A 13432-nucleotide genomic window follows, 5' to 3' on the forward strand; every position below is an offset into this window, starting at 1 on the left:
TAGTACATCCTGAGGGAGTATTTCTTACAGCTCCTTTAAATAGTGATCCCTCCTTCTGTTCCTCTGCTTTCAGCCCTGACTGAGGGAGACAGGAGATGCAGAACTGATGGGCTCCCGTTGCTGGTGTTTATTATAGATGGTTTATTATAGATAGGCTGTTATCATTTTGATGTTCTGTCGTTATCCTTGTTTGTCTTATTTCGTTGTTTGGTATTGTTTTGTAAAACTGTCTTGAAAAACAACAATAACAAATAAAATAAAATATTTTATATGTATATTTAATATAATATTATATATATAAACAAAGATATAGGTCTATTTTTTCTTCCTATTGGTGCGCCGTCTTCGTTTTTTAAACGGTCCGCTGAGTTTCTATTCGTCTCCACATTGATCTGCTGATGGTGGTCGAGAGACTATAGGAGCAGGTGCAGGTTTTGTATTGATGCGCGACCAGCAGCTCTGAAGGGGTTACAGTACAGCAGGAGGCTGCGTCGAGGCGTTGCTTAACCCCTTTCGTGACTGTGATGCACCGAGTGAATCCACAGTCACTTGCTCCTCAATAGGAAACCAACGTATGTTGACCATGAAGGACTGGTTCTGGCCGAACCGTTCGTTATACAACTATTACAGATACATTTGAAATGTACTCACAGTTGCACGAGGTACTCACAGCTGCACGAGGGTTTCGGACAAAAATACGCGATGGTTTGAAAGCTCGGCGTTGCTAATAAACATTTGAAATATATTTTATAAACTGGTCAACACTGCATTATTTCCGGCGTTGGGTGCATGATGCGCATGCGCTGTGATCACACCAGGCAGCCAACGCCGGAAATAATGCCGTTTTGAGCAGTGTTGACCAGTTTATAAAATATATTTAAAATGTTTATTAGCAACCCCAAGCTTTCAACCCATCCCGTATTTGTGTCCGAAACCCTCGTGCAACTGTGAGTACCTTTGACATTTCTCTGTGATACTTGTATAACGAACGGTTCGGCCAGAACCAGTCCTTCATGGTCAACATACGTTGGTTTCCTATTGAGGAGCAAGTGACTGTGGATTCACTCGGTGCATCACAGTCACGAAAGGGGTTAAGCAGGAGGCTGCGTCGAGGCGTTGCTTTGCTTCCGAGCGAAGCCCTCGTAGACTCAGCAGCAGCAGCAGCTCGCCGGTGAACATCTCCGGTATAGTAGACGCCGGTAGACCGGGCATCGATGCTCCGTGCGCCGGGCAGGATGGAGGAGTTCGTCACGGAGGACGAGGAGCCGTGGTACGACCAGCGGGATCTGGAGCAGGGTGAGCGGACCTCCGTGATGATGATGCGTGTCTTGTCTGTCTGTCTGGCTGACGTACAGACTGTGTTTATATTTTACAGGTTATTATTATTATTATATGTCAGAGGCGATACGGTGTCATAGTAAACAAGCCACTTGTGTAAATGTATAAGCAACCGGACGTTTTTTCTTTTTTATTCGCAACTAGATTTGTTTTTATTGTTCCATCAGTGTAATGTGTAAAGGAGGAGGAAGAGGCATCAATTTTCCTTTACATCATATGTGGGAAATTGCATGAGCAGGCACGGTCGAAAATAGGACACGCTTTAGGGTTTTTTAATACATTTAGGCTAATGGGTACTACAATGGAGACGAGCGCTGCATCTCTCTCTCTCTCTCTCTCGCTCTCTCTCTCCTCTCTCTCTCTCTCTCTCTCTCTCTCTCTCTCTCTCTCTCTCTCTCTCTCTCTCTCTCTCTCTCTCTGCATCACTATATATTCACCCCAAGTCCCGAATTGCCTGTCCTTTCTCTGTTCTATTCCTCTGCCAATTATTCTCATCTTGTCAGATGAGTTCCCAGAATAGCTCTATAATATGCTGTCTGTCTGACTGGGCTCTGCCCTCCTCTCCTCTCCTCTCCTTCACACAAGGTGTTCTGGTGGCTCGAACGAACCCAAGCCCTCCTCCCTGTGCTTCAGCACTTCACCACTCAGGGTCATTTTGATCTCCCCACAGGTCTCTAAAACGTTGAGTTGTTGTGGCCTTTGCTTAGTACAGGCAGGGCGTGGACTAGCCTATAGGGTACTAGCCTATATAGGGTCTGTCTGCCTGTCTGTCTGTCTGTCTGTCTGTCTGTCTGTCTGTCTGTCTGTCTGTCTGTCTGTGTGTGTGTGTTTATTTGTTTGCTTGTTTGTTTGTTTGTTTGTCTGTGTGTGTGTGTGTGTGTAGCCAGGTGTGTGTGTGTGTGTGTGTGTGTGTGTGTGTGTGTGTAGGTGCGTGTGTGTGTGTGTGTGAGAGTGAAAGTTCCAGTGGAAGGCAGAACAATTAGGATGTTCCGGGACAGAAATAGTGGACATTCTTAGAATTCTCTTGATGTGAACAAAGGAAGGTCTCATGGAGTAGAATGTCTTGAGAGGGTGGGAAGAGACAGTATAGTTCTGGTTCTATCTGTCTCTCTGGAACAACAGTATAGTTCTGGTTCTAGCTGTCTCTCTGGAACAACAGTAGAGTTCTGGTTCTAGCTGTCTCTCTGGAACAACAGTAGATCTGATATGTCATAAATGTATAGATGTAGCAGTTAGGGATGCCCCCCGGACCCCGGTTCTAAACGGGAACCGGTACTGAATTAGAAAAAAACGGAGTATTAATAAGCTCCGACGTTATCGGTACTGCTATCGATACTCGAGAAAGTATTATTATTATGAGGTTTTTTTTCCAGGAATTTAAACGTTGCAAACTATCTCTCCTCTCTCTGTCTCTGCACGAGAAGCGAGCCGCAGCAAGCCATTACACACACTTGTCGCGAGCCGCTCACACTCACACATACACGGGTAGGGACTGGAGGTGCCTGTCCGTGGCTAGCTACGTTAGCTACGGAGCTAATAGTCAGTTTCAGTGTTATGCCGAGTTCATACTACACTACACGTATGAACTCGACATAGCGTTAACGTTACTCCGTTTCCATGAAGTGTTTAATTAGCAGCAATCTGTTGTTGAACATTTAACGTTAACGTGGCTAGCTACGGAGCTAATAGAGTTTACCATCCAGCAACAACGTTAACGTTATGCCGACTCGCCGAGTTCATACTACACTACACTTATGAACTCGACATAGCGATAACGTTAATCCGTTTCCATGAAGTGTTTAATTAGCAGCAATCTGTTCTGTTGTTGAACATTTAACGTTAACGTGGCTAGCTACGTTAGCTACGGAGCTAATAGAGTGTACCATCCAGCAACACTGAAACTGACTAACGTTAACGTTATGCCGACTCGCCGAGTTCATACTACACTACACGTATGAACTCGACATAGCGTTAACGTTACTCCGTTTCCATGAAGTGTTTAATTAGCAACAATCTGTTCCGTTGTTGAAAATTTAACGTTAAGGTAGGTATCCGATGCACTTCCGGCGTGGACAGGAAAACGTCGTGAAATCGTTGTAGTCATTTTGTAGTCTTATTAACTAAAAGATTTTAACAAAATAAAAAGCAGCAGCACTATTGCATAACTGAGTCGTGTTTGCTATGTATTTCTTTCTTTAGGGGAGTAGGACATTTGTTTCACAGTTTTAGCATGATGTTTTATAGATGGCCAGGTTAAACACAGGTTTTTGTTTTTTAAGAGGGGGGGGTTTGATTTGATTGAAGTTTATTTCAAATATGCAACACAACAAACAAATATCAAGTACAGATATAGCCTTAAGCCGTTCAAATAATAATTTATAATTTTTTTTTAAATTTAAATATATTTAAATAATAATCTAAAAGAACCGATAAGAGTATCGATAAAGTACCGAACCGTTAAGCAGTATCGATAAGAGTAGTAGTATCGATAAAATCCTAACGATACCCATCCCTAGTAGCAGTACTGTCTATCTGTATGTCGTGTGTGTCATTATATGTTATGATGAATTGAAAATGGGGGACCCTGATGTAAACAAGACGAAAGTCTTTCTTTGGGCTGCATCCCCTTAACAATTGTATGTATTGAGCTGTACTGTACTGTACCCATTCTGCAATCTGTTAATAAACTTTTCAATCAATCAATCAATCAATCAAGAGTTCTGGTTCTAGCTGTCTCTCTGGAACAACAGTAGGAAGAGACAGTATAGTTCTGGTTCTAGCTGTCTCTCTGGAACAACAGTAGAGTTCTGGTTCTAGCTGTCTCTGGAACAACAGTAGAGTTCTGGTTCTAGCTGTCTCTCTGGAACAACAGTAGAGTTCTGGTTCTAGCGTCTCTCTGGAACAACAGTAGGAAGAGACAGTATAGTTTTGGTTCTAGCTGTCTCTCTAGAACAACAGTAGAGTTCTGGTTCTAGCTGTCTCTCTGGAACAACAGTATAGTTCTGGTTCTAGCTGTCTCTCTGGAACAACAGTAGAGTTCTGGTTCTAGCTGTCTCTCTGGAACAACAGTAGGAAGAGACAGTATAGTTCCGGTTCTAGCTGTCTCTCTGGAACAACAGTATAGGTCTGGTTCTAGCTGTCTCTCTGGAACAACAGTAGCGTTCTGGTTCTAGCTGTCTCTCTGGAACAACAGTAGGAAGAGACAGTATAGTTCTGGTTCTAGCTAGGGCTGGGCGATATGGCCTCTAAATGATATCGCGATATTTTTTGGCCATATCGCGATACACGATATATATCGCGATATTTTGACATTTCCTCTAAAGCACTTAAAAATGCTTGATTTAACCCTTTGATGCATACAGTCACGCCAATATGATGATTATAATAAGTCCCTGCAACATATGTTTGCATTATTAAACCATGAAGATGCTTTAAAAAATAATTGAATGAAAATGTACTAAGAGTAGTCTACTGACACACTAATAAAAAAAATTATTTACATCTAAGGCTACGTTTAGACGAGCGTTTTGTGAACAGAAACCGCAAAAGTCGTCTTGCGGTTTCACTTTTAATTTTGCGTTTAGACGAGCGTTTTGGGGTGGAATTCTCTGTGCAGACGAGGCTGTAACGACGGAGCACCGCTGTCACACGATTGGCGCATATGTCACATGACGTGCTGTGAAGACCCGCCCTACTCTACCTCTGATTCGCAGACTGTGGATGGGGAATGTGATTGGACCAAAGAAGAGTCACTCACAGACAGTGGGTCCACTCACGCCGCGGGACAGATTCTTGTGTATTTAAAAGTACTGCTATAACGCTACGTTCAGAACACAGAACGGCGCGGGCCAGTCGAGGCACCTGCTGGCCCTGTAATTGGAATGAGTACACTTTAAATCCTTTAACGAGGATCCATTGGAGGGCAAGTCTGGTGCCAGCAGCCGCGGTAATTCCAGCTCCAATAGCGTATCTTAAAACTGGACTGATTCTTGTGTCTTTAAAAGTACTGCCAATGTAGCCTTCAAGTGATCTTCGTTGATATATGGTCAGACATACTTGCTTTGTTTACGTCTCGGCTACTGGCGCTTACCTGCTACCTGTGACGTAAGCAGTACGCGCGACCAGAGCCGTGACAACCCTTTCGTCATCGTTTTAACAGATTTATACGGTTTGATAGTTTAGACAAAAGCGCAAAGGTTTTGCGTTTCTAGGAATTCCACCCTGGAAGGTAGTCTCACTTTTTTGCGGTTTCACCCCGTAAAAACGCCGTTTCCGTATAAACGAAAGGCACATCCGTAAAAATATTTTTGCGGATTCACCTGCTAGTGTTTCCGTCTAAACGGGGCCTAAGACCATTTATATAAAAACTCTTGGGTGCCTTTTTTTTGCACAGTACTGTGTTTTCTATCCACTTTAGCCTTATATATATTACACACACACTACTGTGAGAAAATAATAATCACACACAAAGGGATAATGGCTTATAGCAGACTTAATGATTTTAGAATATTTCAGATAATGAAATTAAATGTTTATATCATCAACTATCCAGTTAGTATTTATACTGTCTGTAACGTTTGGCTACTTTAAATCATTGAATGTAGAGAGAGCGAGAGAGAGAGGGGGCGAGAACGAACAAACGAGAGAGCCAGCCCCCCCCCCCTCGGGTTTTGTTCTAGGTTCGCGTTTTGATCGTCTAAGCTGCCATAGGTGATGACGTCACACTCGAATGTAAACAGGAAGAGTCTAACACACGGAGATGGAAAGTGGATGATATACAGAAACGAATAACCAATAAATATGAAGTTATGTTTAAACTTCTGTTGTCAAGCGTTGTCAATATAACCCACCCCCTTTCCTCACGAATGTGTTGTGGAGTCCGCTTTGACCGCTTTTCCGCCGTAGCTACACTCTGGACCAGTACACTAACGTTAGCCTATAGCTCCGCCATAGCTACACTCGGGACCACTACACTAACGTTAGCCTATAGCTCCGCCGTCCCTGCTACACTCGGGACCACTACACTAACGTTAGCCTATAGCTCCGCCGTCCCTGCTACACTCGGGACCACTACACTAACGTTAGCCTATAGCTCCGCCGTAGCTACACTCGGGACCAGTACACTAACGTTAGCCTATAGCTTCGCCGTAGCTACACTCGGGACCAGTACACTAACGTTAGCCTATAGCTCCGCCGTAGCTACACTCGGGACCACTACACTAACGTTAGCCTATAGCTCCGCCGTAGCTACACTCGGGACCACTACACTAACGTTAGCCTATAGCTCCGCCGTAGCTACACTCGGGACCAGTACACTAACGTTAGCCTATAGCTCCGCCGTAGCTACACTCGGGACCAGTACACTAACGTTAGCCTATAGCTCCGCCGTAGCTACACTCGGGACCAGTACACTAACGTTAGCCTATAGCTCCGCCGTCCCTTCTCGAGGAAAGCACTGCGAGTGTCTCTCGGCCGCGGGCGGCGCCATATAAACTAATACTCGATGTTCGCGATATAGTACAGTACTACATCTCGAGTAGAACAATCCGCGATACATCGAGTATACTCGATATATCGCCCACCCCTAGTTCTAGCTGTCTCTCTGGAACAACAGTAGAGTTCTGGTTCTAGCTGTCTCTCTGGAACAACAGTAGAGTTCTGGTTCTAGCTGTCTCTCTGGAACAACAGTAGGAAGAGACAGTATAGTTCTGGTTCTAGCTGTCTCTCTGGAACAACAGTAGAGTTCTGGTTCTAGCTGTCTCTCTGGAACAACAGTAGGACGAGACAGTATGGTTCTAGCTGTCTCTCTGGAACAACAGTATAGTTCTGGTTCTAGCTGTCTCTCTGGAACAACAGTAGAGTTCTGGTTCTAGCTGTCTCTCTGGAACAACAGTAGAGTTCTGGTTCTAGCTGTCTCGCTGGAACAACAGTATAGTTCAGTATTTTTAATCAAGTACTCAAAAACAGCATTTTTCGACCTAAAAATTTTAAGCCGTTTTGAGGCTGGGCTCCGCCCATACTCGGAATGCGATTTGAGAGAGAGAGAGAGAGAGAGAGAGAGAGAGAGAGAGAGAGAGAGAGAGAGAGAGCTGACTGAAGGGTGCAGATTGTATTGAAATGCAGTGTCAGAGCTGCTCTGAGGCTCCACTTACAGCTCTGGAGCTAATTGGCTATAAATGAGTCCATCTGGCAGTTGGCTACAAGCATAGATGGGGCGGGCGTTATTATGCAGATGAGAAACCTCTGACGTCACAGATACGCAAAATTTCAGATGACTCACTTGAGTGAGGGACAATATTGTGAGATGAGAATTGGAAGAATGCGCTAAATTGAGAATTAGAGACATAGATCCTATTAATATAAGTCCACATAGCTAGAAAATAATGCTAAACACTGGAAAAGGCCATTTATAAGATAATTCCCCTTTAAATAATTAAAATAAAAAATATATATTTTATAATCTTTTTTCTTTTAATATCCTCAAATAAAGTGATTAATCTGATTAAATTAGTCTTTTTTCTTTTATTAAATCAACTTTCCAGCCCCCTGTCAACTGTCAAATGATGTCAACTGTCAACCTGAATTGTAACATTCAGTATTCAATATTGTCTGATTCAATATTAAGTTAACGTTCAGTATTCAATATTGTCTGTCTTCTGACCAACAACGGTTGGGTAAGCCCAAAGGAGATAAAGATACTCTCCCGTTCATGCTCCGCGGACATGGAACATCTCTCCATTCAATGTCGCCCATTCCACCTTCCCCGAGAGTTTACCGCGATCATCATGACTGCGGTGTACATCCCTCCCCAAGCGAACACCGCCAGGGCCCTGGCGGAACTACAGGGACATCTCAACATCCACCAGATTAAACACCCGGACACAGCCATGGTCATTGCCGGCGATTTCAACCAGGCAAATCTGAAGAAAGTGATGCCATCCTTTTTTCAGCACATCGCCTGCTCCACCAGAGGAGGGAATACGCTCGACCACTGCTACACCCCGTTCAGAGCCGGCTATAAAGCGGTACCGGCTCCGCCATTAGCGGGAGCTACAAGCACATCTGATCATGACTCCATTTTCCTGATCCCTGCTTACAGACAGCGATCACGTGACGCCGTCGTCTTACGTGAGGTAAAGAGATGGTCCGACCAATCAGAGGCCACGCTTCAGGACGCTCTCGAGGACATAGACTGGGGAATGTTTCAAGAAAGCGCCAGTGACCTCAGCGAGTTCGCAGACATTGTTGTTAGCTTCATAGCAACCTTAGCTGATAGTATCGTCCCCACAAAGAAGGCGAGGGTATTCCCAAACCAGAAACCGTGGGTGGACAGTACTATCAGAGCAGCTCTGAAAACTCGCACCACTGCCTACAACCTGGGCAGAAAGACAGGAAACATGGAAGAGTACAAGACAAGAGTCTACACTCTGCTAGGGATGGGAATTGATAAGATTTTATCGATATGATTCCATTATCGATTCTGCTTATCGATCCCATTCTTTATCGATTCCCTTATCGATTCCTGATATTTATATTAAAATAAATAAATTGGAAATGCAACAGAACTAGGCTGGTTAGAATAACAACATGCAACTTGACATTTCTGATGTCAAAAATACAAAAACTGTAAAAAATATATTAACTATACACTTAAATAAAATAATGTATTTGAGAACTAATTTAATCTATGTAAGGGATAATGTCATTGTCGCAAAATAATTGACCGACACGGAGTTTAGAACACAGAGGCGCCGCGCCGAGGTGTTCTAAACGCAGTTAGAACACCTCGAAGGTTATCCTGCTTATTACATGGCTAACTTACTAACAATATACCTAATTCATTTTACACCATCGACAAGACGAGATCAAATGCAGACGCAGTTGTTCTGTGGCTCCTCTGTCATCTCTGATTGCACTGATGAGTGCAGCTGTGCATATGCTGAGCAGCGTGACTGCGATCAAAATGCTTGATTGTGATTGGTCAATAGCGCTCTGTTACCCGTATCAGCGGTCATTATTACGCGTTGCCCATGACAGCGGTCAGTTATCGAGAAATAACTGACCGCTGTCAGGGGCAACCGAGCGCTATTGACCAATCACAATCAAGCATTTTGGCGAATGTTAAAACGCCATGTAATAATGAACTGTAGTTGCATTCAACAGGTCGTTATTGCAAAAGAGAATTTGTTAGCAATAACCTACCTGTATAAATAAAGGCCAGCTCAGTGTTCTCTCTCTCTCTCTCTCGCCAATGAGCATGGCTATTTAGCTAGCTAGCGGCTAACGTTACTTTACCATGTAAATGAATGACTAGGATGCAAAGCACTTTCAGTTTTCACTGCACACAAAAATGGTCGCAATATCGAGCCCTTTAGGTTTTCCTAGTCAAGGAATCAAATAGTCTTCTCTGGCTGCATGCATGGCGCTAACGTTATTGTTTTTAAATCCGCACCTGTCCGAAAAACATGGCATCGATAAGAGGAATCGATAGTCACGGAGGCATGCGATTCCAGGAATCGACAATTAGGAACCGGTTCCCAATCGATTCCGATTACCATCCCTACACTCTGCGCAAGGCTGTTAAACTTGCCAAAAGGACGTATGCTGACAAAATGGAGGCACAAATGGCACAGAATGACACAAGAGGCTTATGGCGGGGACTGAGGACGATAACTGACTACAAAGTCAGCGCCCCCTCAATGGGGAGCGACAACGCCTCTCTTGCGGACAAACTCAACTCCTTCTACACACGGTTTGGTGCAAACAGTGGCGCCGCTAGCTCAACGGCTAGTGACGTCACTGGCGTGCCGGCTGTTGTGGAGGGGGGGGGGCATCTGCGGGGGGGCGGGGACGCTCTCTCATTGACGGAGCACAGTGTGAGAAGAGCATTTATGCAGGTGAACACCAGAAAGGCTGCTGGCCCAGATGGAATAACAGGACACATACTTAAGTCCTGTGCTAACCAGCTAGCCCCTGTGTTCACCACCATATTTAATCGATCCCTGGCGGAGTCAGTGGTCCCTGCCTGCTTCAAGATGTCTACCATTATCCCGGTACCAAATAAATCCTCCCCAACAGGTCTCAATGACTACAGACCGGTGGCACTCACCTCTGTGGCCATGAAATGTTTTGAGAGGCTGGTCAAGGATCACATTTGTGCCTCCCTCCCCAGTGATATGGACCCTATGCAATTTGCATACAGGCCAAACAGGTCCACTGATGATGCGGTCTCCCAAGTACTGCACAGCACCCTCTCTCACCTGGACCGCCAGAAGGGGGGCTATGTGAGACTGTTGTTCATTGACTACAGCTCAGCGTTCAACACCATAGTCCCCACCAGACTGGTGGACAAGCTGATCGAGCTGGGGCTGAGCTCCGCTCTGAGCGCCTGGATACTGGACTTTCTGAGTGAAAGGCCCCAGGCGGTCAGGGTGGGGGGTCAGACCTCCAACACCATCACCCTGAGCATCGGGTCCCCCCAGGGCTGTGTTCTGAGCCTCCTGCTGTACTCACTATACACACATGACTGTGTGGCCAAGTTCAGCTCCAACTCCATAGTGAAGTTTGCGGACGACACAGTGGTGGTGGGGCTGATCTCGGACAACGACGAGAAGGCCTACCGGGAGGAGGTTGAGGTACTGGAACGCTGGTGCCAGGACAACAGCCTGCTCCTGAACATTGGTAAAACCAAGGAGCTGATCGTGGATTTTAGGAGACAGCAGGGGACACACACACCACTGAGGATAAACGGGGCTACCGTGGACAGGGTGAGCAGCTTCAAGTACCTGGGGGTTCACATCTCAGAGGATCTGACATGGACAACACACATAGACTCAGTCGTAAAAAAGGCGAAGCAGCGCCTCTACCACCTGAGACAGTTAAGGAAGTTCAGAGTATCTGGGAAGATACTCCAGTCCTTCTACTCCGGAGCTGTAGAGAGCATCTTGACTGGAAACATCACTGCCTGGTATGGAAACAGCACGGCACAGGACAAGAAGGCCCTACAGAGTGGTGCGCTCAGCCGATCGTACTACGGGTATTGCATTACCACCCCTGCAGGTCCTATACAACAAGAGGTGCAAATCCAGAGCCTGCAGAATAATGAAAGACCCTCACCACCCCAACTACAGCCTGTTCAAGCTGTTGCAGTCAGGCAAACGCCTGCAAACACCAGCAACTAGGACAGAGCGACTTCAGCTCAGCTTCTTCCCCCAGGCCATCAGAGTCTTGAACACTGAACTCTCCACACACAAGCACACATGAACACACACACAACACACACACTGTACACGCTCACACACTAGCAGCGACTTTAACATGAGCACACACACACTCATGCTGCACACGCTCACACGTATGGTCACTTTACAAAAGGAAAGGTCACTTTAAGAATAGTATAGTATAACTTGAGATTGTATAGCATTGTATAGCAGTAAAGACCCAGTGCCTCATCCGTAGCTAACAGTGTATTGCACTACCACAGGACCCAGCATGTCTTACCATTGCTCTGTAAATAACTCATGTACATATACCGATATGCCCTACTTTGTTTACCTGTTTTATTGCACAATGTCGTTCTATTGGATTCCTATTATATATTACTATTATTATTACTATTACTATTGTATTATGCACAATCCTTGCGGGCAAGACCCCCTGCATTTCATTGTATACTTGTATGCCGTGACAAATAAAACTCTTGACTTGACTTGACTTGACTTCAATATTAACATTCAGTATTCAAGTAGAACAGCTAGCTAGCCGTTGTGGACACTCACCTTTCCACAGCAAAACGGTCAGCAAGGCACCTTGTTTGAGAAATGCAGGTTTCAATCTATATGTTGTTTAGTCTATCTGTCTCTTCAGTCCTGTCCTGGACAGGATCTGTTAAAGATCTGAGAGAATTGTTGAATAGATACACAAATGTTCTATAATGGTCTATTATGACATCATACTGTGACATCACAAATGTTCTAGAATGTTCTATTATGACATCATACTTTGACATCACAACGGAACATGTTTGAGTTCCATTTCGTCGCCTTCTTAACACTTTCTCCCAGGGCTGGGCGATATAACGATAACGATAAATATCGCGATATATTTGAATAATCGATATCGAATATCGAAATATCGGAAAATCGTTTTTTTTAATATATATATATATATATTTTTTTTTGTGACCTGCAACAGGGCAGTTTTAAAACCAGAGACAGTGGACAGACTTGTCTTTCTTGCCTGCAACTTAAAGTAATGGCTTTGCTTGTCCAAATGACAATACTGACCAAATTGAGATTTATTTTTCTCTTGTCCATTTATTTTGTTTGCTTTCTAATTTAAAATACAGTTTGAAACCGTCTGTACACAGTAGGCTATGTGTGCTAGCAGAACTAGACTCTAGTCACGAGTCACGGTGCACATGTGCGGTGGTTTGTCCACCAAAAAAGCGCCAAAAGATCGAAAATAAACTAGCAGAGCCAGAACTGTTCAACTCCCCTGGAGCCACAGCCAGCAGAGAAGCTGGTTTACTTTTGCTTTTAAACCAGCTGCAGCCTGAGAACTGGAGTGTGAGGGGATGTAACACTAAAGATGGCGGCAATGACAAAGAATTGCTGCAAAATAATCTGTTGTTAAATTTTTAATTTTTTTTAATACTTATAACAATTCGATAATTATCGATACCGAGAAATATGATAACATTATCATATCATTGATATGATATCCTAAATCCGTCCGGCCACTCGCATATCATCCCAGGACTCTAGCCACACACGTGGATATGGATCGCTGCCATAACTCAATAATCCACATGATTTGGGCGTGTATTAGTATTATACAAACCGGAAATGGATCGCCTCGATCCCCATCACATAACTGGGATCTGTTTGCTCCAGTATCATCGCCCAACGGTAAGAGTAGGCTGCCGTGAGTTTCAGCTCTGATCTATATATCACCCATACTACATAAATCATTTAACGACGATCACAGAATTATAAACGACCCCCCCCCTCCTCCTCCGTTCACCCGCGCATGATCAGTCATAACGTTTAGGACCATGTACAGTTGACATTTTTAATATAGCGTGTATCGGCAA

At 44.5% G+C, this 13432-nt stretch overlaps 1 protein-coding gene across 1 annotated transcript in view; it reads left to right on the forward strand.

The window, feature by feature from the left end:
• Window positions 1-1214: 1214 nt before the first annotated feature.
• Window positions 1215-13432, forward strand: part of cdr2l (cerebellar degeneration-related protein 2-like) — a gene marked incomplete at both ends in the record, with an annotated part of 119666 nt that continues 107448 nt past the window's right edge. The window contains one exon of the mRNA XM_084329253.1: window positions 1215-1296. Within this exon, the coding sequence (XP_084185379.1) occupies window positions 1215-1296 (82 nt within the window). The remainder of the gene's footprint in view (window positions 1297-13432) is intronic.

Source organism: Notolepis coatsorum (genome assembly GCF_963971535.1).
Source record: "Notolepis coatsorum genome assembly, chromosome: 14".
Lineage (NCBI taxonomy): Eukaryota > Metazoa > Chordata > Actinopteri > Aulopiformes > Paralepididae > Notolepis > Notolepis coatsorum.